The following is a 26,455-nucleotide window of genomic DNA, read 5'->3' as shown; positions in this document are numbered from 1 at the left end:
CCACTGCGTCGTGTAATTGAATCACATGCTTTCTAACAGCATACATGTGCCCGACAACTTGAATAGAGATCATACACGAAATACATAAAGCAAGAGCACCACCCGTAGAATAATAAAAGTATATGGCACAAACTTTCGTACGTCCGTTTAATGCATAGATTTGCGAATAAGACACTATCTTGTCGTCAATATCTGTAAGGTCTTCACTTGATCACTAATATAATTACTGTCATTCGACAACGCGTGATCTTCATCAGACGACTCGTCTAATATTGCCTCGAAATTATTATTTTCCATTTTTACACATTACTGCACAAATTTGACACTTCGCATAAGACACTTTAACTCGTCGAATGCTGAAGACTTTTTGACGCGGAGACCCACTCTCCATAAGTTTCAACCCCCATTCCTCTCAAAATTATCGCAATTCTTCCTTAAAAATATTAAGGAAGATTTCGCTCTCGTTTACGACCGATTTTCTGCGAGGGTACAAAACTGCCGAACGTTGGTGCCGATACGTTGCATTATTTCTTAAAAAATATTAAGGAAGATGTTTCGCTCTCGTTTACGACCGATTTTCCGCGAAGGTACAAAGCTGCTGAACGTCAACGCTTTTAGATTTGCACCTATAAATAATGTTTTGACATGTTCGTCGCAGCGTCGGCCCTAAAATCTTCATTTCTTTCCATAATATCCTAATGATTTTATGGACATTTAATGGACATTTTGTTCATAAAATGAAAAAAAAAAAACATAGTTTTAATGGATTCTAGAACGCTCCGTTGACAAGTTCGGGCAGCCGGACATCGGCGCTTCCGTAATAAAATTATACTAACGAGGGTACAAAATTGTCGATCATCGGCGTTTGTTCTATACCTTTTGGGAAAATGTTTAAGATTCCTCATAAAAAAGTCGTAAAGATACCATCTACAAATATTGCACTCAGAAAACTCCCCCTCCTTTGCCGAAACATCCCCTCCACCCCGCGTGAAGTCAGCCCCCGCGCCACCAAGATCCCCCCGCCCCGCGTGACGTTAGCCCCCGCGCCACCGAGATACCCCCGCACCCCGCACCCCCCTCGGAGGACCTGTGTTAGAACCGGCCTAGTATATCTACTACTTTTATATATTTTTTTCTTTTTTTTACTTTTTTATTTTTTTCATTTTTATTTTTTTAACTTTTTAACTTTTTTTTACGCAGGGAAATCCTCATGGATCCCTTCCGATCCCCGAGAAAGTATTGCCGAACTCTTATCGGCGAAAATCCCGCGAATATCCTACTCGGACTTTGTTTGCGCGAGATGCCCGGCACAATTTGTTCGCTTCGGGACACCTCCGCATTCAATGCAACATTCTTGAATAGAATTGCAACGATTCGAATTGATAAAGATAGCAGATACACATTTTAAATCACAGTTTGTCCTTAAAAAACCGACTTTTTTCAAATTGCGATAACTTAGTGAAAAATTATCGTATCGTGTTCCGCCAAAGCGTATTTTAAAGAGAAAAGTTCAAATTTTCACGTGCTTTTTATCCCATTGAGCTACGTCAACTGATTCACGCCATGCAATTCAGGAAATTGGATCTTCTATTCAGCAGTTTTGCAGGTTCACATTCTATCATTTGTCATTGCAAAACTGATCATTCCACGTAATCGGCACTAATATTTTCTTAAACTACAACTTCAAACTTCATTTTCGTTTTTTAAACACCTCGATATCACAATTATTAGCTGAGTTATAAATTCTTGAACTTTGACAATTTTTTACTACTTTTCAAGTGTACCGTTTTCTTTTGGCCGAGTGTATAATCATATATAACAATATAAAATTATATAGAAATATATACAAAATTATGTATAAGTCATTATATAATTATAAGGTGAGTAGTCCAACAATGAACCATTGGTACATTATGAACCATTACGATATTTCGTAAATGTGACTTTGCCAAATTGTGCTGTTGTCATGCATTTGAAGAATGCGATTTGTTGCAACAGCACAATCTGGCAAAGTCACATTTATGAAATATTGTAATGGTTCATAGTGTACCAATGGTTCACAGTGTACCAATGGTTCATTGTTGGGCTACCTTCCCTATACAATTTTATTATTTCTATATAATTTCATATAATGCTGATTGACTCTTATATGTATATATTATACATATAACAAGTAGATATTTCTTTATATACAAATAATATATATATATGTATATATGAAAGATTATTTTGTTGTGTGTGTGTAAATTGCCTCACAATAACATTTTATTTCATATTACAATAATGTCATAGTGACTTCGTTGTGATTTCATTGTGACATATTTAATCGCCACAGACAATATCATTATGATATCACTGACTTTTTTTGCTATGGGGGAAAATTACAAAATCCAACGAATTTCGTCAAAGTTATTTTCATCTGCGTTATTTATTTTTATTCTAACAATAAGATGATTGACAAGCCGATTATAAAAGATCTTTTTAGAGGGGCCAGAGGGGAATATAGGAATTAAAATATCGAATTGAGAGTTATTCCTAAATAAAGTCTTGATAACGTACCAAACAAATTTCGTGAACCGTGAACAATTATAAGTCATAGCGAAAAATTAATTTTCGCTATCTGATACACAAACATCTGCGTTCAGCTCTTATAGCCCGTTTATTTTCAAGTATATATTTAATATCAACCTTTAGAATTCTTAATGATTATAAAAGAGTTGCATTACAATATCGTACGCAAATCCTTAATATAGCAGATCCTTAATATTAGCATAAAATAATATTAATATGACAATTGCAAATGTTATAATTATATTCTGCAACAATGCTTTTTATATCGAACATGTAATTGTCAATTTTTTAATAATTGTATAATCTTATACAATTATACAATTATAGCTTATACAATTATACAATTATACAATTATACAATTATAATTGTATAAGCTTATACAATTATACAAATTCGAGGTTGTGAATAAACTTTTAAAATACATATTATAATTCTCGAATTTTCAAACTGTTACTTTATTACATTACAAAGAAATGAGATTGTTCTTACCATCCAATTTCCTCTGCCATTGATTAAGAAATTTTCCGGAACTTGTCCACGATTTGTTCTATATCGACCAGGAAAACGTTCTAACGATAATTCATGAAACCAATCGCTGATAACAATTACGTGTTCCGGACGATCCATATCATACAAATTGTTAAAAGGATTCAATTGTGGCGGATCACGTACGATAAGGGATCCATACTGTCCGTCTATCATGTGCACCGATAAATGTGAATGATAAAAATGTGTGCCTGAATTTTTTGCCATAAATTGATACCTGTAGAAAAAATTTCAGAAATAATATTAGAGAATATTTAAAAAGAGCTTGAGAAAGAGATGAAAAGTAATAGCTTTAAAAATTTCACAAAATTGATTATTATAATTCACCAAAATTTTTGCGTAAAAATCTTTGTTTTATTAATTAATATCATGACATCTTATTACATAAATGATTTCGCCATTTTATAACTTTTAATAATATTAAAAGAACTCACACACACACACACACACACACACACACGCACGTACGCACGCACGCACGCATGTGCGCGCAAACATACATGTAAATACATATCCACACATCTTGTATCTGTATTCGTTAATGATAGACTCCTATAGTCATTTCATGAAAATTCTAATATGTGGCTGTAACTATGTACTTTAAAATGGTAAATGTTTACATTAACTTCACAGCACGGATCATTTTTATTTTTACATATATTATAAAGGGCTCATTCCTAAGTAATACACGATTTAAATTTTGCGCTCTTTTCTGATTCCTAAAATATGCGATTCTGAAGTATCATAAAAATAATTTTAAGAAAATAGATTTTAATGATCTTGAGCTTGAGAGGTCAAATTTATATAGTAAACGCGTGGGAGGGGGGAAGGGCAAAGCCCCTCCTCATGCATTCCTATCTCAAAAAGTCTAACCTAACCCAAGTCATGTCTGTGATTTGAAGTTTTATTTTAATAAATAATTTATCTCTGAGATATGAGGTCGGCTTAGGTTAGTTTTTTCCGGGTGGAAGTGCAGGAGAAAGGCTTTTGCTCCTTTATCCACAAGTTTATTTAAATATTTATTATTTTTACATATAATAATAAATAATTGTTTTAAAATAAAGTATTCAAGAAAAATAAAAGAAAATAGTACATAATTTTTTATATTTTGGTAAAGCATATTTATTTTATAAATTATTTGTAAGAGGATATATTTGTGTCATAATATTAAAAAATTGATCAATATTGTTGTGTGCCGCGCACACAATACGGCACTGGGCCAATTAAGAATTGGAATCGTGGGATTCTCATGGATATCACCACAAAGATTGTTTTTTTAAAATATACGATTCAAGAAACGCGGTAGCATCTCGCTAAGTATATCTTTTATTCGTCTTTATATTGAAAATATCGAATGAATTGAAATATCTCGTGAATTTTTTCTCTACAAGATATAAAAAATAAGATATCGAAAGGATATCAAAAGAATATCGAAACATCAAAAGATATCAAAAAAATCGAAAAAAACGCTACTGCATCAAGAGACACGGTAGTGTCTCGCGCCTAGTTTGGGCGAAGTCGACCCCTCAGAAGCGAGGCACCGTGTATCTTTACGCGAATCGGACAGTTGAGATATTCATAGTTTCGGATATCAATATAAACGGCTGAAGCTATCGAGTTCTTACTACGCTTAATCGATAGATTGAGGTCGAATTATATTAGGAAAGTGTCTTTATTTTTGCTCTACGTTCATTATAAACGAAGATATCACGATGCAAAGTTTCAATATGAAAAATTTCTTGTAAGAAACGTCCACGTCGTCATCGTTCGCAAGTCCCCAATGTGCGCATGCGCGATTCTTGTACAGTTCCAGCTTTTGGTACAAGAGTGCGCTATAGTGGCGCTTCGTGATTATCGTACGAACGATGTGTTTAAGTGAGAGGATTACGTAAGTTAGGTTAGGCAAACAGATGACTTGTTTATATCACCTGTTGCTTCAACGTCGAATATTTGTAATTTGTGATGTTGTACGTATATGTACACTATTACATTGTCTAGTTTGAGTGCTTTTTAATTTATAATTTTATCTTCTACTGAATTAAAATGTAGCAACAAATATTATAGATTGATCGTCGCAGGTGTGTAATTTTATAATGTAAAATTATCGGTTAATTTTACATGAGTGTGTATATATGTAAATGCTTGAAAATATATATTCTTCGTGTCAATTTATCGAATAATATGTTATAGTATAGAGAGATGATTTTGTGATGACTTCATCGCGCATTTTTATCGACACATGTGTGCGCAAAATGCATGTTGCAGGTAACACATTCATGCTAATTATTGTAATAATTAAATGGTGATGATATGCAGACACACATAATATATTCGATACGTATATATAAGTTAATTCTGTTGTATGATATACTTGCAGTTTTGTCAGACTATATAAATTTTTACAAATAAGATGGAGAAAAGTAAGGCTCAAACAAGTTTAAAGAATGCGCAAGAAAGGACCTTAATAAGATAAGTGAGGTCAACGAAGGTCAAATGTAATGATCAAAGACATGAATGCAAAGTAGATTCTATTCGCTGGTTTGGCATTACTTGATTTGGCATTAGTGTCGAGAGGACTGGATTATTATGTATATATCGAATCCAATTTCCACTTTGTGATGATAAAATGCGTTTTGTGATGATAAAATGTTTTCGATTTTTAAAACAGAGATCTGTATTCCTGATTGGTTTGGGAATTGGTTTTGTTTTTCCGTTATTACTGTCTTTATTAAGGAATATATTTGTGATTGATTCGACGTGCGAAGATCAATCATTGTGGCAGCCTGAATATTATCTGAGTAAATCACCTCACCATGAAGAGATTGTTTTACGGCATTGGAAGAAAGTGAAGAAGACGTCTGGCTATTTTAATGACAGCGTGAGAGGTTATATGTAGTATACACTGTGACGATTTTTGCTCCCCGTCCTCGGAGCACTAGGGCGGGAGGAAGCTATCGTCGACAAAAAAAATAGCAAGGAAATATTGTCCTTTAATAAATTATTTCCGCGGGAACAAGGGGTCTTGGTCGTTCCGCGCGTGCCGCAGCAGAACGCCAGCCGACGAATACGCGAAATTATACTCGGATTGGGCGCCAGACACGGTCTTTCACGTGTCAATTCGCGATAATTAAACGAACGCGAAAATTCGGCCGGAAGTTCCGCGACGGGCCGGCTGCTCGCCTAACGGTAGAGGGGCAGGGTGGGATTGCCGCGAGAAAAGACTAATTAATCGAACGATCCAACACTTGATAGAATAAATTTTCGCGAGACTGTTGACTCGATCGAACGTGAAGCGGGATACGACATCACAAAAAGAACACAGAAATAAAAGAAGGCGCGTAATTAATAGAAAAAAAGGTGATCAGATTTATTATAATAGAACAACGGTGAGTGAAGTTAGCAAATATAAATAAAATCGAATAATATTCAGAGTAAACAGAGCTCTTAAAGGAAATTAAATAATGTCATAAAGAAAGATCCAATAAATCTGACCTTAACAACAGGATATAAAAAGCAAATAATATAAAAACAGTGGATAAATTCACAAGTAACAAAAGAATTCAAAAAAAAATAGTACGAATATCGCGGAAGTTAATACTACATATTAATCTTGCCGTTCTCGTGGCAGCGTTGATCTAATGAACCACTCTAATACAAGATTACGATCTGGAGAAAATAATATCTTTACAGCCATCGAAGTACGCTATACAAAGAAGAAAAGAAAGCGACGAACAAGACAGCGCGAAATCTAACTAATACAAGAATTACGGTTTAGACGCGACAATCAAGGTGATACCGATACAATCCGGTATATTTCGCGGATCGGAATATTTTATGCGAATTTCCACGCGATCGGCAGTTCGCAATATACACGAGAGGTTTCCGCTACGGCGAGAAGAGAGCAGAGAGAGAAACCGCGCACCTCGCCTATTGCCGTCTCGCTCGCTCTCGCGCGCGCGCACTCTCTGTCTTTCTCGGATTCACGCTCTCGTACGTGTTCGCGTAAATTCTTACTTCCTGCGTATCTCCGCGCCAACGTAATCGCACGACCAACAATATTCCCTATTACGCCACTAATATTTCACACTCGAATCATCCATACGGCACACCCAATTACACTTTACAATTACACGAATAATGCGCGACAAGTATGAGAAGGACGCGACGACTAGTGAGCCCCGGAGAGACGAAGTTTCGCGAAAGAACTAATTACGACGCGTAATATCGCGACAATCCTCGTCGCATGACCCCGATTGCTCTCACGAAATCGCAAAAGAAATAATATTCTCGAAGAAGTGGGCAACGCCCGTACGCAAATTAATTAATTATACTAAATACTTTCGCGATCGGGCCAGAACGACGGAGGCTCGGACACGACGGACGTTTTAGTTACTTTACCGCAAGAAGAGCAAGGGTAGCCTCACCGGACAATCCCTCCTGGGTATGTGGCAGTCTCGATATCTTTTCCCCAATCTCTAAGTCCTCAGACTCTCTTAGCCTCTTAGACACGTGTAGCCGGGTCGAGCGGTCGCGCCAATCTCTCATCTGCGTGCTCGCTATCGGCGGCTGGGCGAATTCGGCTGGTCGGGGATAGGGACGCGTTAGCCAATTAGGGTTCTCCGCGATTTTCCCCGATCGCGCGACAGTGACGAAATTGATTGGGCATCGTCGGTGCCCTTCGCGACAATCTACGTAACAATTATTCGGACGCTGATTATTCATTAAAATCCGAGTCTTTGATAGACTCTTGCTGCGGATCTCCGCGTTGTAGTTGGCGGCCAGCGGAATCCGTCGGAGAGGGTGCGGGTAGGCAGAAATCCTCCGCGGGACCCCGGGCTCCTTTGACGCCGGTTATCGGGCGCGTCCCTGATGGGCCCACGTGAACTCCGGTCCTCTCGCCTCGTGACCGCTCTCCACGTCCTTGTCTAAATTCCTCAGGTCTTTTGTTGTCGCCTCAATGTTTTTATATCGTTGTTTGCAGGTTCGGTTACGCGCTCAATAATAATATTCGTCACTCGGCAAGGCTCCCAAAAATATAAAAATAATAGAAACAAAAACTCGTTAATAAGATATTACTTTTCGCGGCGCTAAGTCTCTCGGGGTTCTCATTCTCGCTCGTTTTTCACTCGCTCTCTTGGCGCGGCCGCTCGGCTTTCGCCCCGCGATAGGGAGTGCACGTGAGTCGGGACGACCACGTCACAACACATCTCTTGATATGTACACACGTAACATGTATGTGTCTTTTGATATTTATAATATATTATATTCTTTCATAATATAATATCTATTTTCATGTTACGCAATTATTTTTTCATAAGATTAACAATTATATTCTTATGAGAAATAATAGGATGATTGCGTAACAAGAAAATGATTGCGTAAGAAGAAAATAGATTATTATATTATGAAAAAAATATAATATATCACATAATATGTAGTATTATTACATATCACATGTATTTAGTAAGTATGTATTGCAAAATGTAGATCCTTTTATCTATCTATTTCTTTCTTGAATGCATATTTATATATTGATATTTGCAACTACTTTCTTGTTACGTTACCATTTTAAACCATTTCTTTCATAATAATAACTACTTTCTTGCTACACTTGCTACCACCCTACTATTTCTTTTATAAGTACATAATTATTGATATAAAATAAGGAAGAGCGAATAATTATTATCTTTACATTATTTATTATTATTAGTTTTTATTCACTTCCTTATTTTACATCAATAATTATGTACTTATAAAAGAAATAGTAGGGTGGTAGCAAGTGTAGCAAGAAAGTAGTTATTATTATGAAAGAAATGGTTTAAAATGGTAACGTAACAAGAAAGTAGTTGCAAATATCAATATATAAATATGCATTCAAGAAAGAAATAGATAGATAAAAGGATCTACATTTTGCAATACATACTTACTAAATACATGTGATATGTAATAATACTACATATTATGTGATATATTATATTTTTTTCATAATATAATAATCTATTTTCTTCTTACGCAATCATTTTCTTGTTACGCAATCATCCTATTATTTCTCATAAGAATATAATTGTTAATCTTATGAAAAAATAATTGCGTAACATGAAAATAGATATTATATTATGAAAGAATATAATATATTATAAATATCAAAAGACACATACATGTTACGTGTAGTATGTCTGTACAGTAATGTAATGCGTCTGTACAGTAGGATGGTAGCAAGTGTATATATTAATACAATGATATTAGTAATGATTCTTTTGTGTGTTACGCTACCATTTTATTATTTTTTTCATAAGAATAACTTAATTTTTTTCTTATTACGTTATCATCCTACTATTCCTTTCATAAAGATATAATTGTTGAAATAAATAAAAAAGTGAATCAAAATTAATAAATGATATAAAGAGATACTTATAAAGAATATGTATCTATATATATATATATATTGATAGCTTATATAGTATTCACATAGCACTGTTATGAGAGCTATTAAGATATCAAATATGTACATTTTTAAATTTTCATTTTAAATTATTTTTTATTATAGCTTATTTGGTTCCTTGTTTTATATTAATAATAATATATTTATGAAAAAAACTATTAGTATAATAACATAGCAAGAAAGTATTTACGAATATATAATAATAAATTTACTAAAGAATGTATATATGTATTATATATATATATGTGTGTGTGTGTGTGTGTGTGTGTGTGTGTGTGTGTGTGTGTGTGTGTGTGTGTGTGTATATTCGTAAATACTTTCTTGCTACGTTATCATACTAATATTTGTTTCTTTCATGAATATATAATTTATTTAATATAAAACAAGGAGGTAAATATAAGCTAATAATAAAAAATAATGTAAAATGAAAATATAAAAAATGTACATTTTTGATATCTCAATAATTCTCATAGCAGTGCTATGTGGGTACTATAAGCTATCAATATATATATATAAATACATATTCTTTATAAGTAATCTCTTTACATTATTTATTAGTTTTTATTCACTTTTTTATTTTATATCAACAATTATATCTTTATGAAAGAAATAGTAGGATGATAGCGTAATAAGAAAAAAATATAGTTATTCTTATGAAAAAAATAATAAAATGGTAGCGTAACATTCAAAGAGTCATTACAAATATTATATTAATATATATATATATATATATATATATATATATATATATATATATTATGAGAAAATAGCAAGCAATCTACATTTTGCATTACTACATACATGTGATAATCTATATATATGCTATACTAATTTCTTTCGTTATAATAACTTTCTTTTTACACTACCATCCTACTACTTCTTTCATAAGTACATAATTGTTAGTATAATTTTATATTAGCAAATATATATTTATGAAATAATTAATTGGATGATTGTAACAAGAAAGTAGTTATTATTATGAAAGAAATATAGGACATCACATATTTGTAGTATCGCATATGTAGTATCACATATATATATATATGGTATTTCTTTCATATTAAATATATATATATATATATATATATATATTTGACGTGTATTGTTTTAATATAATGTTAAAATTTAAATAAGAAGTATATTAAATTAGCAACAACTAATAAATTAAAACTTTTAAAAATATTTTAAATAAAAATGATTGTACAAGATAGTTATTTTTATCTATAGTAAGCAAAGAAGACCGTCGTATTTTGAAATATGACGGGGGTGGTGGCGGGTTCTTTGCTTATTTATTTAAAGATGTTATCATATACAAAAATGAATGATATAATCTCTAAAAACTCACCTTTAAAAAAAAGGTAAAAAAAGGCGCCTAGTTAAGGGCACGCCAGTAACAAAAATTACCCATTGCAAACCCATGTAGACTCCTATGAAAAATTAACCATTGCAAACCCATGTAGAATCGTATTAAAAATTATCCATTGTAAACCCATGTAGAATCGTACTACAAAAGTAATGATATCAAAAAAAAAAATTGCGCCAAGTGAAAGTAGAAATTGTACCAGTGGAAAATTAAAGTTGCAAACATATAGAGTCGTATAATGAACCAGTAAAAATTTAAATTTGCAAACCTCCCCCATCGTACCATAAAAAACTTATCTTTTTAAAAAAAAGATAAACAAGATGCCAAGTCCATGCGCCATGTGAAAAAGTGTTACACAAAAAAGTATTTTTAAATAAAAAAATCTGTCAATTGACAAAAATTTATGTTCTAAAATTAATATCTCTACAAAAAGTAATGTCCAAAAATTGCGCGAATAAATAAACATTTTTACAAAAAATTAAAATTTAAAAACTTATGCAAATTTAAAATTAATATAAAATAAAAAGAAATAAAAAAATTTTAGTTAAAAAAACTTGGCGCGCTGCTAAGTTTCAAAATTACAATGCACCTTAAAGTTACATTAATTAATTTAACTACAAAATATATTTTAACTGCAATAAGTTTTAAAGTAACAATTTAATTTTAATATCATTAGGATATTATTTAGCAGCGCGCCAAGTTTTTTTAACTAAAATTTTTTTATTTCTTTTTATTTTATATTAATTTTAAATTTGCATAAGTTTTTAAATTTTAATTTTTTGTAAAAATGTTTATTTATTCGCGCAATTTTTGGACATTACTTTTTGTAGAGATATTAATTTTAGAACATAAATTTTTGTCAATTGACAGATTTTTTTATTTAAAAATACTTTTTTGTGTAACACTTTTTCACATGGCGCATGGACTTGGCATCTTGTTTATCTTTTTTTTAAAAAGATAAGTTTTTTATGGTACGATTCTACATGGGGGAGGTTTGCAAATTTAAATTTTTACTGGTTCATTATACGACTCTATATGTTTGCAACTTTAATTTTCCACTGGTACAATTTCTACTTTCACTTGGCGCAATTTTTTTTTTGATATCATTACTTTTGTAGTACGATTCTACATGGGTTTACAATGGATAATTTTTAATACGATTCTACATGGGTTTGCAATGGTTAATTTTTCATAGGATTCTACATGGGTTTGCAATGGGTAATTTTTGTTACTGGCGTGCCCTTAATTAGGTGCCTTTTTTTACCTTTTTTTTAAAGGTGAGTTTTTAGAGATTATATCCTTTACCGGAGGTAACGCAATTTCTTTATATTTAAAACAATAAACAATGAATTGAAATATCTCAAGAATCAGAACATTTTTTTCGAAAGATGACTTCCCGAGAAAAAATGGCCCATGTATAATTATATATAATTATATATAAGGCACTATATATATTTATATATGAAATATGCCCATATATAAATATATGCAAATATATATAATTATATATAATCATATATATTTGTATATATTTGTATATATTTATATATGGGCATATTTTATATATAAATATATATAGTGCCTTATATACAATTATACATAATTATATATAATTATGTATAATTGTATATAATCACACATAATCTCGAATAATATATATATATATATAATAAAAATAATTTGTGAGTACAAAACATACCCAGACAGCACAATGACGTTTTAGAAACGTATTAAAAATATACATATTGGACGTTTTGTACGTATTTATAACATTCATATTAGAGCCTTAGACATCTTTAAAACATTTTAAAAATCCAGTGTTACTTTTCTGGACAATTGAAAAATGTCCATTTTAAGGACTAAACGGACTAAAATTGGACCTGTTTCAAACATTGAACGTATATTTTAAAGTAGATAGGTGTAGGTAGGTATATATGTAAGTTTATATATTTAGAGTACTGAATATATCTATTTTAGTATCTCATACAGAGCATCAAAAAATTGCAGAAATCTTGCGAACATCCAAAAGAGATAAGAAAAAAATTGTTGGAACTGTGTAAGTTTGTTCTGTTTATCCGTAATACTCGGATATTATTCGGTTATTATAATATTAATAATCGATTTATGCAAGCTTTATATATAATTCTCATAACAAATCTTAAATACGAGAAAGATAGCGCCTTGCGCGTCGCGTAGCGGTAAATAAAAGAACTAATGATTAATGAATACTGTTTTTATAATATTTTTGGAATGTTGCAGTAATATTTCGTATAAAATATTATAGTTACATGTTCTTATAATGTCTCTCCAATATTATGTTGCAACTTGTAAGATTATAATATTGCTGCAATGTAAATAAAATGTTCTGTGCTGTACGTAAAAAAACGTTTTTAAAACGTCTAAATATAATATATACTTTGAATGTCTAATAATGGATATTGTTAGGGGAGGGTATCTACAATTCTCCCCTTTGCGAATCTTGCGAATGATAGCGAACGTTTTATGAGACGAAACGATACGAAAGCGACGCGAATGCTTTACATAAAACGATAATTACGCAAAGCCGCGTGGATAGCGAGATTAAACCAAGACATATGCGATTAATGAGCAAAGGTAAGCGACTCACCGTGCGATGCGTGCCTCGTGCTTCTCAAGCAGATCCTCACAGCTTTTCCGTGCAGCATGCAGTGAGCGTTAAGCGATAAAGCAGTGTAAGTAAGAGAGAGAGAGAGAGATAAGCGTGCCGAATGCAGTTCCTTCCATCCATGCAATTTCAACTCCTGCAAAGGGATGAAGTCTCCTCTCTTCCAGTGAGGTATGAGCAACCAGTCGTGTAGATACTGAGCCAGTATTCGAACAAGTGTTCCGGAGCGGATCTCGTGAGCAAGTGTCCGAGCCTTCTTCCTGTAAGGCACGGCAAGCGAGTAGTGTGCTCCCACACTCAATAATTTGGATCGATGGATAGCGATGGCAGCACCGTTTAGTTAATCGATTACCTTTGGGCTCCGATTCGCTATCCATCGGCAATACGTTACAATAAAGTCAAAATAATTTACAATAAGCATTCGAAACGACAAACATGTTAAAGAAAATATAACTAGCGCGATAACAATAATAGACAAACTAACATACGACACGAACAATTGGTGAGCGCCAAACATACCGCCCACCAAATATATATATATTTTTTCAATTAATTATCTGGTGGACTGCCCTTCGGCAATGGGCAGAGCTTCACCAAAGGACGTGTTAATGAGCCATTCGTTGTTTTTACGGTGGCTACTCGCGGAACTCCGTCACGACCGGGATGCAATTCTGTGATGCGTCCTCGCTTCCAATGCAAAGGAGGGACGTTATCCTCTTTCACCAAGACCAACGAACCCTTCTCGATCGGATCGATTTGATTGAGCCATTTTGGACGTTGCTGCAGGGTATGGAGATACTCCTGATGCCAACGCTTCCAAAAGTCCTGATGCATTCGCTGCGCCAGTTGCCATCTATCCAGTCGATTCATCGGCACCAAGGTCAAATCAGGACTCGGAATGGACACGAGTGGTTCCATGGTGATGAAGTGACCCGGCGAAAGTACCGTGAGATCGTTCGGATCGGAAGTCATAGGACAGAGGGGCCTTGAATTCAACACGGCCTCTATCTGAGCGAGCACCGTACTAAATTCCTCGAGCGTGAGGATTTGATCGCCTACTACCCGTTTGAGATGGGTCTTCATCGATTTCACTGCCGACTCCCACAGTCCAAATGACCCCAAAATGAGGGGCGGATGGAGGATTGAAAGACCATCTTATTTTCTCGGTCTCTGAAGCGAACCGCATGTGATCGACCAGCTCTCGATGCGCACCAACAAAATTAGTTCCGCAGTCGCTAAACAGTAACAAGCATCTTCCTCGCCTGGCCACGAATCGGCGCAAGGCTGCTAAAAAGGAATCCGTGGATAACGAGAAAGCTATTTCCAAATGAATAGCCTTGATCGTGAAGCAAACGAACAAGCAGACATAGACTTTGAAAGGTGTTATTCCGCGAGCACGACGATTAGTTACCAGGAAAGGTCCTGCATAATCAGTCCCGGTAACAGAAAAAGGCTTTACCTGAATTACGCGCTCCGAAGGTAGATCAGTCATAGGCGGCTGCGCAAAACGAGGATTAGCGCGAAAGCACTTGTAGCACCGGGATAAAACGCGTTTTATCGCTCGATGTGCTCCTAAAATCCAAAAGTGTTGCGCTAGCAAGTACTGCATCGCGCGTCGACCTGGATGTAAATGTACCTGATGAGTATGCTCAACGACGAGGTCCGTGAGCCTATGCTTGTTAGGTAACAACGCTGGATGTTTAGATTCATAGGGTAGCACGGAATTTACGATCCGACCGCCCACCCTGAGAATCCCCGCGGTATCTATGAACGGTCTAAATTTATGCAAGGTCTTGGGAATTCTTTTGCCTTCTTTTATTCGAGAAATCTCCTCAGCGAAATGGCGTGTCTGTACTGATTTGACCAGGACAAGCAATGCTGAATGCATTTCCAACTGATCTACTGCTACAGAGGCTGAAACTGGCTTCCCTTTTGACTTAGCGATAAAGCGTAAACAATAAGCCGCTATTCTGGAAATTTTATTCAACGAAGAGAAACGATCTAGTAACGACATGAGCTGATTCGAGTTTACGACACAAGCAAAGGTTAGAGTTCTGGCTTCTTCCTCCACCAGAATATTCGATTCGACAACGGATTCGAGGTTAGACTCGACAACAGATGCGGGTTTGGACGCGACGGCAGATTCAGAAGGAGACTCGAAGTCCAACAACCAGTCAGGGCCATGCCACCACATAGCACAGTCCAGCAGCTCCTTCGGGTACAAACCCCGTGAGCAATGATCCGCCGGGTTAGAATTAGTGTCGACGTGCCCCCAGGACGAGATTTGTATCTTTTCTTGTATCCTGGCCACTCGATTACGTACGAACGTCTTCCATCGATGGGGAGCGGAACGTATCCACGAAAGCGCGACCATAGAATCGGACCAGGCATACACGCTGTCAAGTTTCAGATGATCCTTGAAGACTTGCTGGAGGTATGCGATCAGATCCGAGAGCAACACCGCTGCACAGAGCTCCAAACGAGGCAAGGTGATAGACTTAAGCGGAGCGACTTTAGATTTGGCGCTAAGCAGCCGAATGGTTACGCCATCAAGCGCGACAATGCGCATGTAAACTACGGCTCCATAGCCTTGTTCACTAGCGTCACAAAATCCGTGTATCTCACGGCGAACTACGTTATTTCGAGCTAAAGAACGAGGTATGCGAAGCGAGGTTAAAACTGAGAGCTCAGACCTATACCTGTCCCAGCGCTGACACACCTCCAAGGGAGGTGTTGTGTCCCAATCTAGCTTCAAGGTCCACAAGAGTTGAATTAACCTCTTCGCTGCGAACGAGAGAGGCGTCAAGAAACCCAAGGGATCAAATATTCGAGCTAGTTCTGAGAGAATTGTACGCTTGGAACAATCTCTGTTCAAAGTGTTGACTTGAAACCCGAAGCTATCTGAACTAGAGTACCAACGAAGTCCTAATATTTTGAGAAATTGATTCTCTTCTGATTCGAACGACATCATCGAGCTACTGCAGTACTGAGGATCCAAATCGGCTAACACTTCTGGATGGCTGCTTGCCCACTTCCTCGTCGAGATAATCTTGCATGAATTTGCAATAATCTGTTTTGAAGGTAACGTCCGCTTTGAAGCGGCGTTCGAGCGAGCGAAATCTATTAAGCGCGATTTGACGAGAGTCAACGAAACAAGGGAGATCCCTCGAAAAGGGATACGAGACTATAAAGCGACCTGAGTTCCCGCGACGAGTAGTCCGCTCGAACAATTCCTCACAGCGCCTATCGTTGTCAGAACTTGAAGTACAATCTGGAATTTCCTCCAATTGCCAGAATCTACTTAATGTGTCATCAATCGATTCTATGGTGGTCACACATGAACGCAGGTTTCTCGGAGAATGCGAGGAAACCGCGCCCACCCGAAAATAGTGTTGAAGGCATCCGGATCTCCGAAGCTTCCCTTACGACGGCCATCGCCAAGAATAGAGACGAACATTTCAGCTCCCAAGAGGATGTCGATTGAACAAGGAAGATGGTAGTCCGGGTCGGCGAGTGGTAAACCTTCCAAATGCTTCCATGACTTCTTCTCAACTTGAATATTTGGCAAGGGAGAAACGATACGCGACAGCACTGTAGCTTCAACAGGCAATCGAATATCAGCCCGATTAGCTACTTGAAGTACGAAAGAGGTCCTACCCTTGGCGGTGGCGGCCTTGACATCATTCACGCCTAAGACCAGCATGCGATGCTTGGTGCGGTTAAATCCTCCTCTTCGCAGGCAACTCTCGGTGATGAAGTTTGATTGACTAGCGCTATCCAACAAAATACGAACCGGGAAGGTGTTGCCGTGAACGTCCAGAATCTCGGCCTTCACAGTAGACAGTAATATTACCGGTCTGGATTCTGCCACGCTAGTCAGCACTACGGCTTGAGAGCCTTGTGACGAAGTAGCCATCTCAGCATCCTGTGTCGGAGAAGCCGGGCTGGCAGTAGCGACTGTTGAAGCGGAACTAGGGTTTTGATCAAAGTGCAGGAGCGTGTGATGCTTTGATTGGCATGACCGACACGTCCAGGTAGAAGGGCAGGACTTCACATTATGACCTACACGAAGACAATTAATACACAATTTCAATTTCTTGACGAGAGAAAATCTGTCCCTAATCGCGGACTTCAAAAATTGAGGACATTTTGTAAGAACGTGTTGCTCCTTACAAACCAGACAAGCTGCTGAACTGGTCACAAAAGACGATACCGAAGCTCTGGATTTGAAGGATGAAGTATTGTACTTCGCGTCCTTTTCTCCTGGTTTGTTCGAAAAATCCGAGGAAGGAGCCATGACGGCAAGAACCTTGCAATACTCCTGCAGGAACTTTATTAGCTGCTCATATTGTGGAACCTCGGTCTTGCGATGTTCCGACTCAAACTTCTCGCGCAAAAACGGTGTGAGTTTATCCAGCAATAAATTAAGCAGTATGAAACTCCACGATTCCGTCGGAAACTTCATCAATTGCAACGCTCTTATGTTCTCGCGGAATGTATCCAGCAATGCAAGCAAAGAACTTGCCGAATCTTGCTTCAAGGGCTTTGCCTTAACGATCGAATTCCAATAGTGAGTGGCTAACTTCCTCTTGTTCTGATAGCGGCCTATCAACGTATCATACGCGATCGGATAATGGTCTTCGGAAAACGGCAAATTTTTTATGATGGTCAGCGCTTCCCCCCTCAACGACGACAACAAATATTGATATTTCTCCATGGCGGAGATTTGCTTGTTTTTATGAATCGACGTATTGTAAAGCGCAATAAATGAGGGCCAGAGTGCTAACTCTCCGGAGAACTGAGGGAGCGTTATCTTCGGCAACCTAATCGTCGAGCTGTGAGTCGAGTCACGAGTGGATGATGTCGCCGGTCGAGACAGTTCCGTCATCGAGGAATGTTGAGCTTTTATCGCGTAATGCATCTTGTCGAACTGGACTCTAATTAGATCCTTCTTATCAAAATCCGTCGCTTCATGAAGTAATTTCAAATGCACATGCTCGAATTCGTCTGCAACTGTCTTTAAACTAGGATAACGGGCAAGAAAGAGCGATTTGTCTTGTGGACTGGAGTCGGCTATCAAAGAAGCATTATAAATCTCCTTCACTCTCCTCATGCATAACTCTCGTTTGGTTTGCGCGATCCTCGGCATCTTAACTTGAGTGTAACGAATTACTAAATATACAGAAAGGATCGAGAAACGAGGAAGAAATACGAGCGTAGGAGAATGGTAACAAGAGCGAAATGAACGAAGAAAAGAGAAAGCAGAGACGAAAACAATAGAGGATATGAAAGAAGCTAAATGAAAGAAATATGACACAAAAGGCGACAACTGGAGAAACGAATGATAGAGGCAACGGACCGCGTTTTCTTACTATAGTTTCGTGAAAGCTCCGTTTAAAATATTACCTTTATGTATTATTGTAGTGATAGCGACCGATAATAATTCCGATTCGCATAATAAGCGATACGAGATTGAAAGTTAATACAATGTAAGGCAATACACGAGCGGCTCAATACCCGAGAACGTCCTTGTATACAAGACAGACAATGAGATAACGACCGCTGACGGTAATCAACAACGTATGGCTCAGTAGCACGTATCCTTGGAATTTGCCTCTGATATTACAAACCTGTAAATGTGCTGAAAATAATATGTCCGCTGACAAATTAACAACAATGTTAGCACAATGTCAAGTGATAAGCAAATACAATAAAGAAGAGAATAATAAGCGCAAATTCAAGTATAATATTGATCAGTAACTGAAAGAAAATATAGAAGTAATAAGCGCAATATAAGTATCAATGTTCAATAAATTAAATATGAAATAGCAATAAGAAATAATATTTGCAAATAATAAGCGCGAAATAATAACGAAATTAATTGCAAATAAGTGTAGCGAAAATATTCAATAACGAAAAGATAATACTAACTCGAAAATTAAGGATAACATGATAATTGCAAATAGTAAGCAAAATAGGCGCAATGGCAAATGACAAATAATAGTAACAAAATATTGTAATAATAAGGAATAAAAATGATTGCAAATAGTAAGCGCAAAATAGTAACAAAGTACTCGCAAATGATAAACGATACAAATAATAGTAGCGAAAATATTCAATAACGAAAATATAATACTAACTCGAAAATTAAGGATAACATGATAATTGCAAATAATAAGCAAATTAGGCGCAATGGCAAATGAAAAATAATAGTAACAAAATATTGTATAACGAAAATATCGCAATAATAAAGCGAAAGTAATGACTAAATACTTGCGAATAGCAATCGCAAAGTAATAACGAACGTAGCAATGAGCACAATGTTCGATTAACAAGTGCTGCAAATATTTGTTTAAAGTACAACGAATTAATTTAACGCAATCAATATTAGCAAGATTTCGAAGTTTGAACGAATCGAGTATAGTGCTCACGAGATACCGACGCGTAGACAAACAAGCAAAAAAGGGACTATGGAATGTCCGCAAAAAACGAGAGAGAGAGCGAAATATAAAGAGAATACGAGAGAGCGATATCGAAATAACGAAATAACGAAATAAATTGATGATCGAAATCTTACTAAATTTTTAATGTTAACGTTAAATTAGTATCCGGCTCGAAGGACCAATGTTAGGGGAGGGTATCTACAATTCTCCCCTTTGCGAATCTTGCGAATGATAGCGAACGTTTTATGAGACGAAACGATACGAAAGCGACGCGAATGCTTTACATAAAACGATAATTACGCAAAGCCGCGTGGATAGTGAGATTAAACCAAGACATATGCGATTAATGAGCAAAGGTAAGCGACTCACCGTGCGATGCGTGCCTCGTGCTTCTCAAGCAGATCCTCCACAGCTTTTCCGTGCAGCATGCAGTGAGCGTTAAGCGATAAAGCAGTGTAAGTAAGAGAGAGAGAGAGATAAGCGTGCCGAATGCAGTTCCTTCCATCCATGCAATTTCAACTCCTGCAAAGGGATGAAGTCTCCTCTCTTCCAGTGAGGTATGAGCAACCAGTCGTGTAGATACTGAGCCAGTATTCGAACAAGTGTTCCGGAGCGGATCTCGTGAGCAAGTGTCCGAGCCTTCTTCCTGTAAGGCACGGCAAGCGAGTAGTGTGCTCCCACACTCAATAATTTGGATCGATGGATAGCGATGGCAGCACCGTTTAGTTAATCGATTACCTTTGGGCTCCGATTCGCTATCCATCGGCAATACGTTACAATAAAGTCAAAATAATTTACAATAAGCATTCGAAACGACAAACATGTTAAAGAAAATATAACTAGCGCGATAACAATAATAGACAAACTAACATACGACACGAACAATTGGTGAGCGCCAAACAGATATTCTTAAAACGTTCATATTATATTCATGGACGTTTGGACTAAATAAAAACGAAAACTGGACTGGACGGAATATATAAATATATACATATATGCAAACCAAAATTTTCTCGTTAGATTAAAATTATATTTGATCTTATATACGTAGTTTTATATAATTGTATATAATGCTATGTATAATTGCATATAATTTTATACAATTGAATATAACATATTATATATTATATATAATCAAATATATGTGCATATAATTATATATGGGCAAATTTTCTGGAATGCATGGCAATCATAATTATTGGATGATTGCAAAAGTTCGTGCCCGATTTGCATAGATGGTGGTAATAACTTCAAATCGGGCACGAACTTTTGCAATCATCCAATATATATATAGTTATATATATAATTTTGTATGATGTTATATATTGTCATATATAACCGTGTATGAGGTTATATATAATTTACATATAATTTTATACAATTATATATATTTATATATGAATTATATATATTTATATATAATTATACATGGGCCATTTTTCCCGGGTCATGATTATATATAGTTATATATAATTCTGTATGATGTTATATATTGTCATATATAACCGTGTATGAGGTTATATATAATTTTATATAATTTACATATAATTTTATACAATTATATATATTTATATATATAATTATATATAATTATACATGGGCCATTTTTTCCCGGGTCATGATTATATATAGTTATATATAATTCCGTATGATGTTATATATTGTCATATATAACCGTATATGAGGTTATATATAATTTACATATAATTTTATACAATTATATATATTTATATATGAATTATATATATTTATATATAAATTATATATAATTATATATAATTATATACAGGGTGTCCGGTAATAGTCACGCCAACCGTCGTGTGCAGATTCCTGGGATCATTTGGAGACGATTTTTCCTCAGCGAAAATGTCGAGGGAGGTCATTATATTTTGCATGTTTTCAATTTTTGCCATCATGTATCTTTGTAACTAAGTCTTAAATTAAAATTCTATTAAAGTAAACTCTACCTAAAATTAACTGAAGAATGTGAATTTATTATTATTTTATTTCCACAAGGCTTAGTTTGCGAAAAACCCTTTATTTTCAATCGCTTATAATTCGAAAATTATTGGTGTCTCGACATTTTTGCTGAGGAAAAATCGTCTCCAAATGATCCCAGGAATCTGCACACGACGGTTGGCGTGACTATTACCGGACACCCTGTATAATTATACATGAGCCATTTTTTCCCGGGTTATCAATCGAGAGCGTTAATTTTTCCGAGTAAAATGAAATCTTAACGATGTTGATAGCTGCACTGGTTGCAAATATATAAATTTTTTAATGAATTTTTTGGCTGAAAATGTATCATTCCAATACATCGTCGGATTTGTCCGCCGGCCGCCATCTTGTCTGCGGACACCCATCTCAGTATAATGACCGTGCCCCCTGTTGCTTAACCTTTTTAGCGACCGGACGAAAAATGGATAGGGAAAAAAAATGAAGAGAAGGGGTGGGATAGGAGGCAGTGTTGTGCTCAGATGATTCTAAAATTAGCTAGATAAAGATAAGATAAATATTTTCATCTTAGATAAGATAAAGATGATTTTGTTTTAAATATATCTAGATATAAGATAATAAAATTATATGGCGATTTATCTAGAAAAAGATAACATTTTTCTTCATCTAAGATGCAGCTATAGATAATACATATTTTTATTATCTACATAAAGATGGCGCCAAAACTTCATCTAGATGATCATCTATATAATTTCATTTAGATAACAGCAAACATTGAAGGGAAAGAGTGAGATAGAAGGTAGGATAGGAAGTAGGATAGGGGGAGGATAGAGGAGGAAGGGAAATATAAAGAGGGATATGGAGAGAGATATAGGGTGGGTTATGAGAAGAGATATGGAGAAAGAGATATGGGGAGGGATGTAGAGAAAGATATGGGAAGGGATATGAGAAGTATGAGATGAATTATGGGGACGGATATAGAGAGGATTATGGGGAAAGATGTGAGGAGAGATATGGGGTGGGTTATAGGGAGAGATATGGGATGAGTTATGGAAAGAGATATGGGAAAGGATATGAGAGAAGAGGTATGGAGAAAGATATGGGGTGAATTATGGGGAGATCTACAAGATCTAGGATATAGGAAGGGATATTACGAGGGGTCTTGGGAGGGATATGGGAAGGGATATTGGAAGAGACAGAGGAATCGATAAAGACAGAGAAAGGGGGGAGAGTATGAAGAGAGTGGTAAATGATGGGTGGGGACAAAGAAAGTGACATGGTGAAATAAAACGAAAGGTGAGGTGAAAGGAATGGAAAATATGAGACTTGTGCTGTTAAATGGGACTCCTGTGATAACTAATTCACCGAATAGTAAACACTATTTTGAAAAATAATTTCCTAGGAATGAAATTTTATATCTCGGTAAAATTATCTCGCGCAAAAAAATTATTGAGCTTGCGCCGTTAATTGAATCTTCTGGGGTAACTAATTTACTGAATAGTAAATGTTTTGAAAAACACTTCCTACATTTGAAATTTAATATCTTGGAAATAGTGCGCAGGAAAAATATGGGGCTTGCATCAATAGTTAAAACTGTTGAAGTGACTAATTTATCGATTATTAATAATCTTGAAACACCACCCTTTAATGGTGAAATTTAATATCTCAAAAATAGTGCGTAAAAGAAAAATGGTATTTGTGCTATTAGCTGAGGTGACTATAATTTACGGAATAGTAAAAATTTTGAAAAAAACCACTTCCTAAGGGTGAAATTTAATAATATAATAATAATTAAAATACTTTTGAGTCGCTAGTCGAAGAAAAAATAAAAGATAACAAAATTAGTCGACCAAACTAGCAAGAAAAATATTTATTTGAAAATCACGACGTTTCGACTATGTGGTTGTGGTCCTTATCAAGTGCAATAAATTTTGTGTAGAATATAAAGCTCACAAATCAATCATCATAAATGTCCAGTATTAAAAGACGTAATTTGTCAAATTTGAAAGAGAGAAACTGTCATATTGTTTAACATATTCGTCAATACTGACAAGTAACACTACTCAAGTGCCATTCGCCGATATTCTTGAAACTTTGCACACACGTAGTACATCGAAAAACATTAAACACGTGTTTTTTTATTTTGGCTAACAAGGCGTTTTAAGGTCGGGTATAGTACCACTATCTTGCCTTCACTGGTCGGGTATAGTACCACTATCTTGCCTTCACTGGCTGGGTAGACCTTCCCATTGTCTGCGTGTTTTTGAGATCGCTAATGACGATTTTGACATTAGTTTAACGAGATTCAGAATGGCAAATACAAAATGGTGGACAAAATCGCAGAAGTTTCAAAAACTTTATTTAACGCCACTTGCGAAGTTTATTAAATACATGATTACGATTTTGGCAACAGTTATATCAATCTAGAGGTGGCAGATGAAAAATTCAATATGACGCATCCAAATGGCGGAAACTGAAAGCAATGGGAAGGTCTATCCAGCCAGTGAAGGCAAGATAGTGGTACTATACCCGACCAGTGAAGGCAAGATAGTGGTACTATACCCGACCTTAAAACGCCTTGTTAGCCAAAATAAAAAAACACGTGTTTAATGTTTTTCTATGTACTACGTGTGTGCAAAGTTTTTCGATGTACTACGTGTGTGCAAAGTTTCAAGAATGTCGGCGAATGGCACTTGAGTAGTGTTACTTGTGAATGAAATAGGGCTATTTCAGCTATTTCACTCAGTATTGACGAATATGTTAAACAATATGACTGTGCGTGCGTGCGTGAGTGAGAGAGAGAGAGAGAGAGAGAGAGAGAGAGAGAGAGAGAGAGAGAGAGAGAGAGAGAGAGAGAGAGAGAGAGAGAGAGAGAGAGAGAGAGAGAGAGAGAGAGAGAGAGAGAGAGAGAGAGAGAGAGAGAGCATGGAGCAAGTAACGGGATAAACACGCAGCCAAAAACAGCGAGAGCCGACCTTCCCGGAAAAGACAAACAACCGAGGAACCAAATAACGATAAGCCAGGAATTCGGCCTTGGCGAGCCGCGTAGTCACCGGCAGGAGATCCAGGGAAGCGCCCTACAACAGGCGCAGGAAGGGCCCGACACCGGGAGGACTAAATTTCCTCCCGCTGGGTTCCGCCCCGCCGGACACTGGACACAAAGCTACAGCGTGGAGGCCCGCGTTTATGTTGAAACAAAAGGTAAAAGATTATGTTAGAAACGGGAAAAAAGATTTTTCTGCCACAGATTTTACTTTAAAAAAATTTTTTTATTATAGCAAATCAAGTTTTTCTAACATATTTTACGCATCGATCATTTTGAACATACAGATCACTATAAAGAAATTATCACAACAAGTCTGTGACTTTTTGTGAAATTTGGGGTACTAAAAGACACAAAAATTTCAGTCCATAAAATTTTTTTAGTCACCTTGCGGAATTTTTCCGAAGTTAAAGCAAAAAAGAGGAAACTCGCGTATTTTTTTCTTATTTTCACCTATTTGTAAAAAAGTTCACGAGTTAAAGAAAAAATTGGTTAAAGAAAAAAACACTATATCATACTATAGCGCAAAGTTTCAACTTTAAGAATTCAGTTTTAAAATTGCTATACGATAATTTTTAACAGAATTATGAACGATCAAAATAAAAATGACCATTTTCTCTTCAATTCTTGCTAACTTGATAAGAAAAAATCTAAATTTAAATTTTAAAAAATGATTTGCAGGGAAAACTTTAAGCTTTAACGCGAAAAAGTTAAAACATTTTTTCAAATTTTTTTGTGCATGTGACACGTCTATAAAATGAGAATAAAATTTTCCATTTTGTTAAGTTTGTCGTTTTCTGTATGTAAAAAATATCAGAGTTAAAGAAAATAAAAAACAGTTGTGACCATTCGAAAGTAGAGATTTCAAGCTTTGAAACACTTTTAAAATTTAAATTCTTATTTTTTTAAAACAAAGTTACAACTATTTAAAATTTGTCTGTTTTTTAGACAATTTTTTAAAATCCTTTAATTATTATGTGTAGGGTAGGTAGTCCAACAATGAACTATGTTTTGGAACTTCAGAGGCTTGTGTTATAGCCCCAAATTATAGGCTATACACAGTCAGATTATATTATACTTTAAGTAAGTTATTACACAATTATAAGTAGGGCATAGGCCAGCGCGAAACGCCGACGCAGCGTCATACGCAATAAGGAGTTGCAGAAAGAACCGCGAAAACGAGGCTATTGCAACTAAGCGCTGTGACACGATATTGCCAAAATGCAAGCAAAGCATTCCATTAACCTCCTTCGCTTGCATCTGGGCTTTGACCACGCGTGACGACCCCAGTAATTAATTATAAAAAAGACCCATCGATAATACTCGGGGGTCAGTCTGAAATCCAAATTGTACGTGTCGTCACGATATATCTCTGGTGAATTTATATTAAAGTGTTGTGAAAAGTAAAAGGTATTATTTCACTGGACGAGTCCCGAACTCCTC

General features: G+C 35.8%; 1 protein-coding gene across 2 annotated transcripts in view; it reads right to left on the bottom strand.

Moving 5' to 3' along the window:
* Positions 1–26,455, bottom strand: part of LOC145939355 (multicopper oxidase 3-like) — a 174,480-nt gene that overhangs the window by 57,588 nt on the left and 90,437 nt on the right. For both annotated transcript variants that reach the window (XM_083043613.1, XM_083043614.1), the window contains exon 5: positions 3,062–3,335. In XM_083043613.1, the coding sequence (XP_082899739.1) occupies positions 3,062–3,335 (274 nt within the window). The remainder of the gene's footprint in view (positions 1–3,061; positions 3,336–26,455) is intronic.

The sequence above is a fragment of the Prenolepis imparis genome, unplaced genomic scaffold (genome assembly GCF_030444845.1).
Source record: "Prenolepis imparis isolate NDT839.2.m4 unplaced genomic scaffold, iyPreImpa1.0 SCAF_8, whole genome shotgun sequence".
In the NCBI taxonomy this organism is placed as follows: Eukaryota; Metazoa; Arthropoda; class Insecta; order Hymenoptera; family Formicidae; genus Prenolepis; species Prenolepis imparis.
The sequence above is the reverse complement of the archived record's forward strand: the minus strand, read 5'-3'. Positions and strand labels throughout refer to the sequence as shown.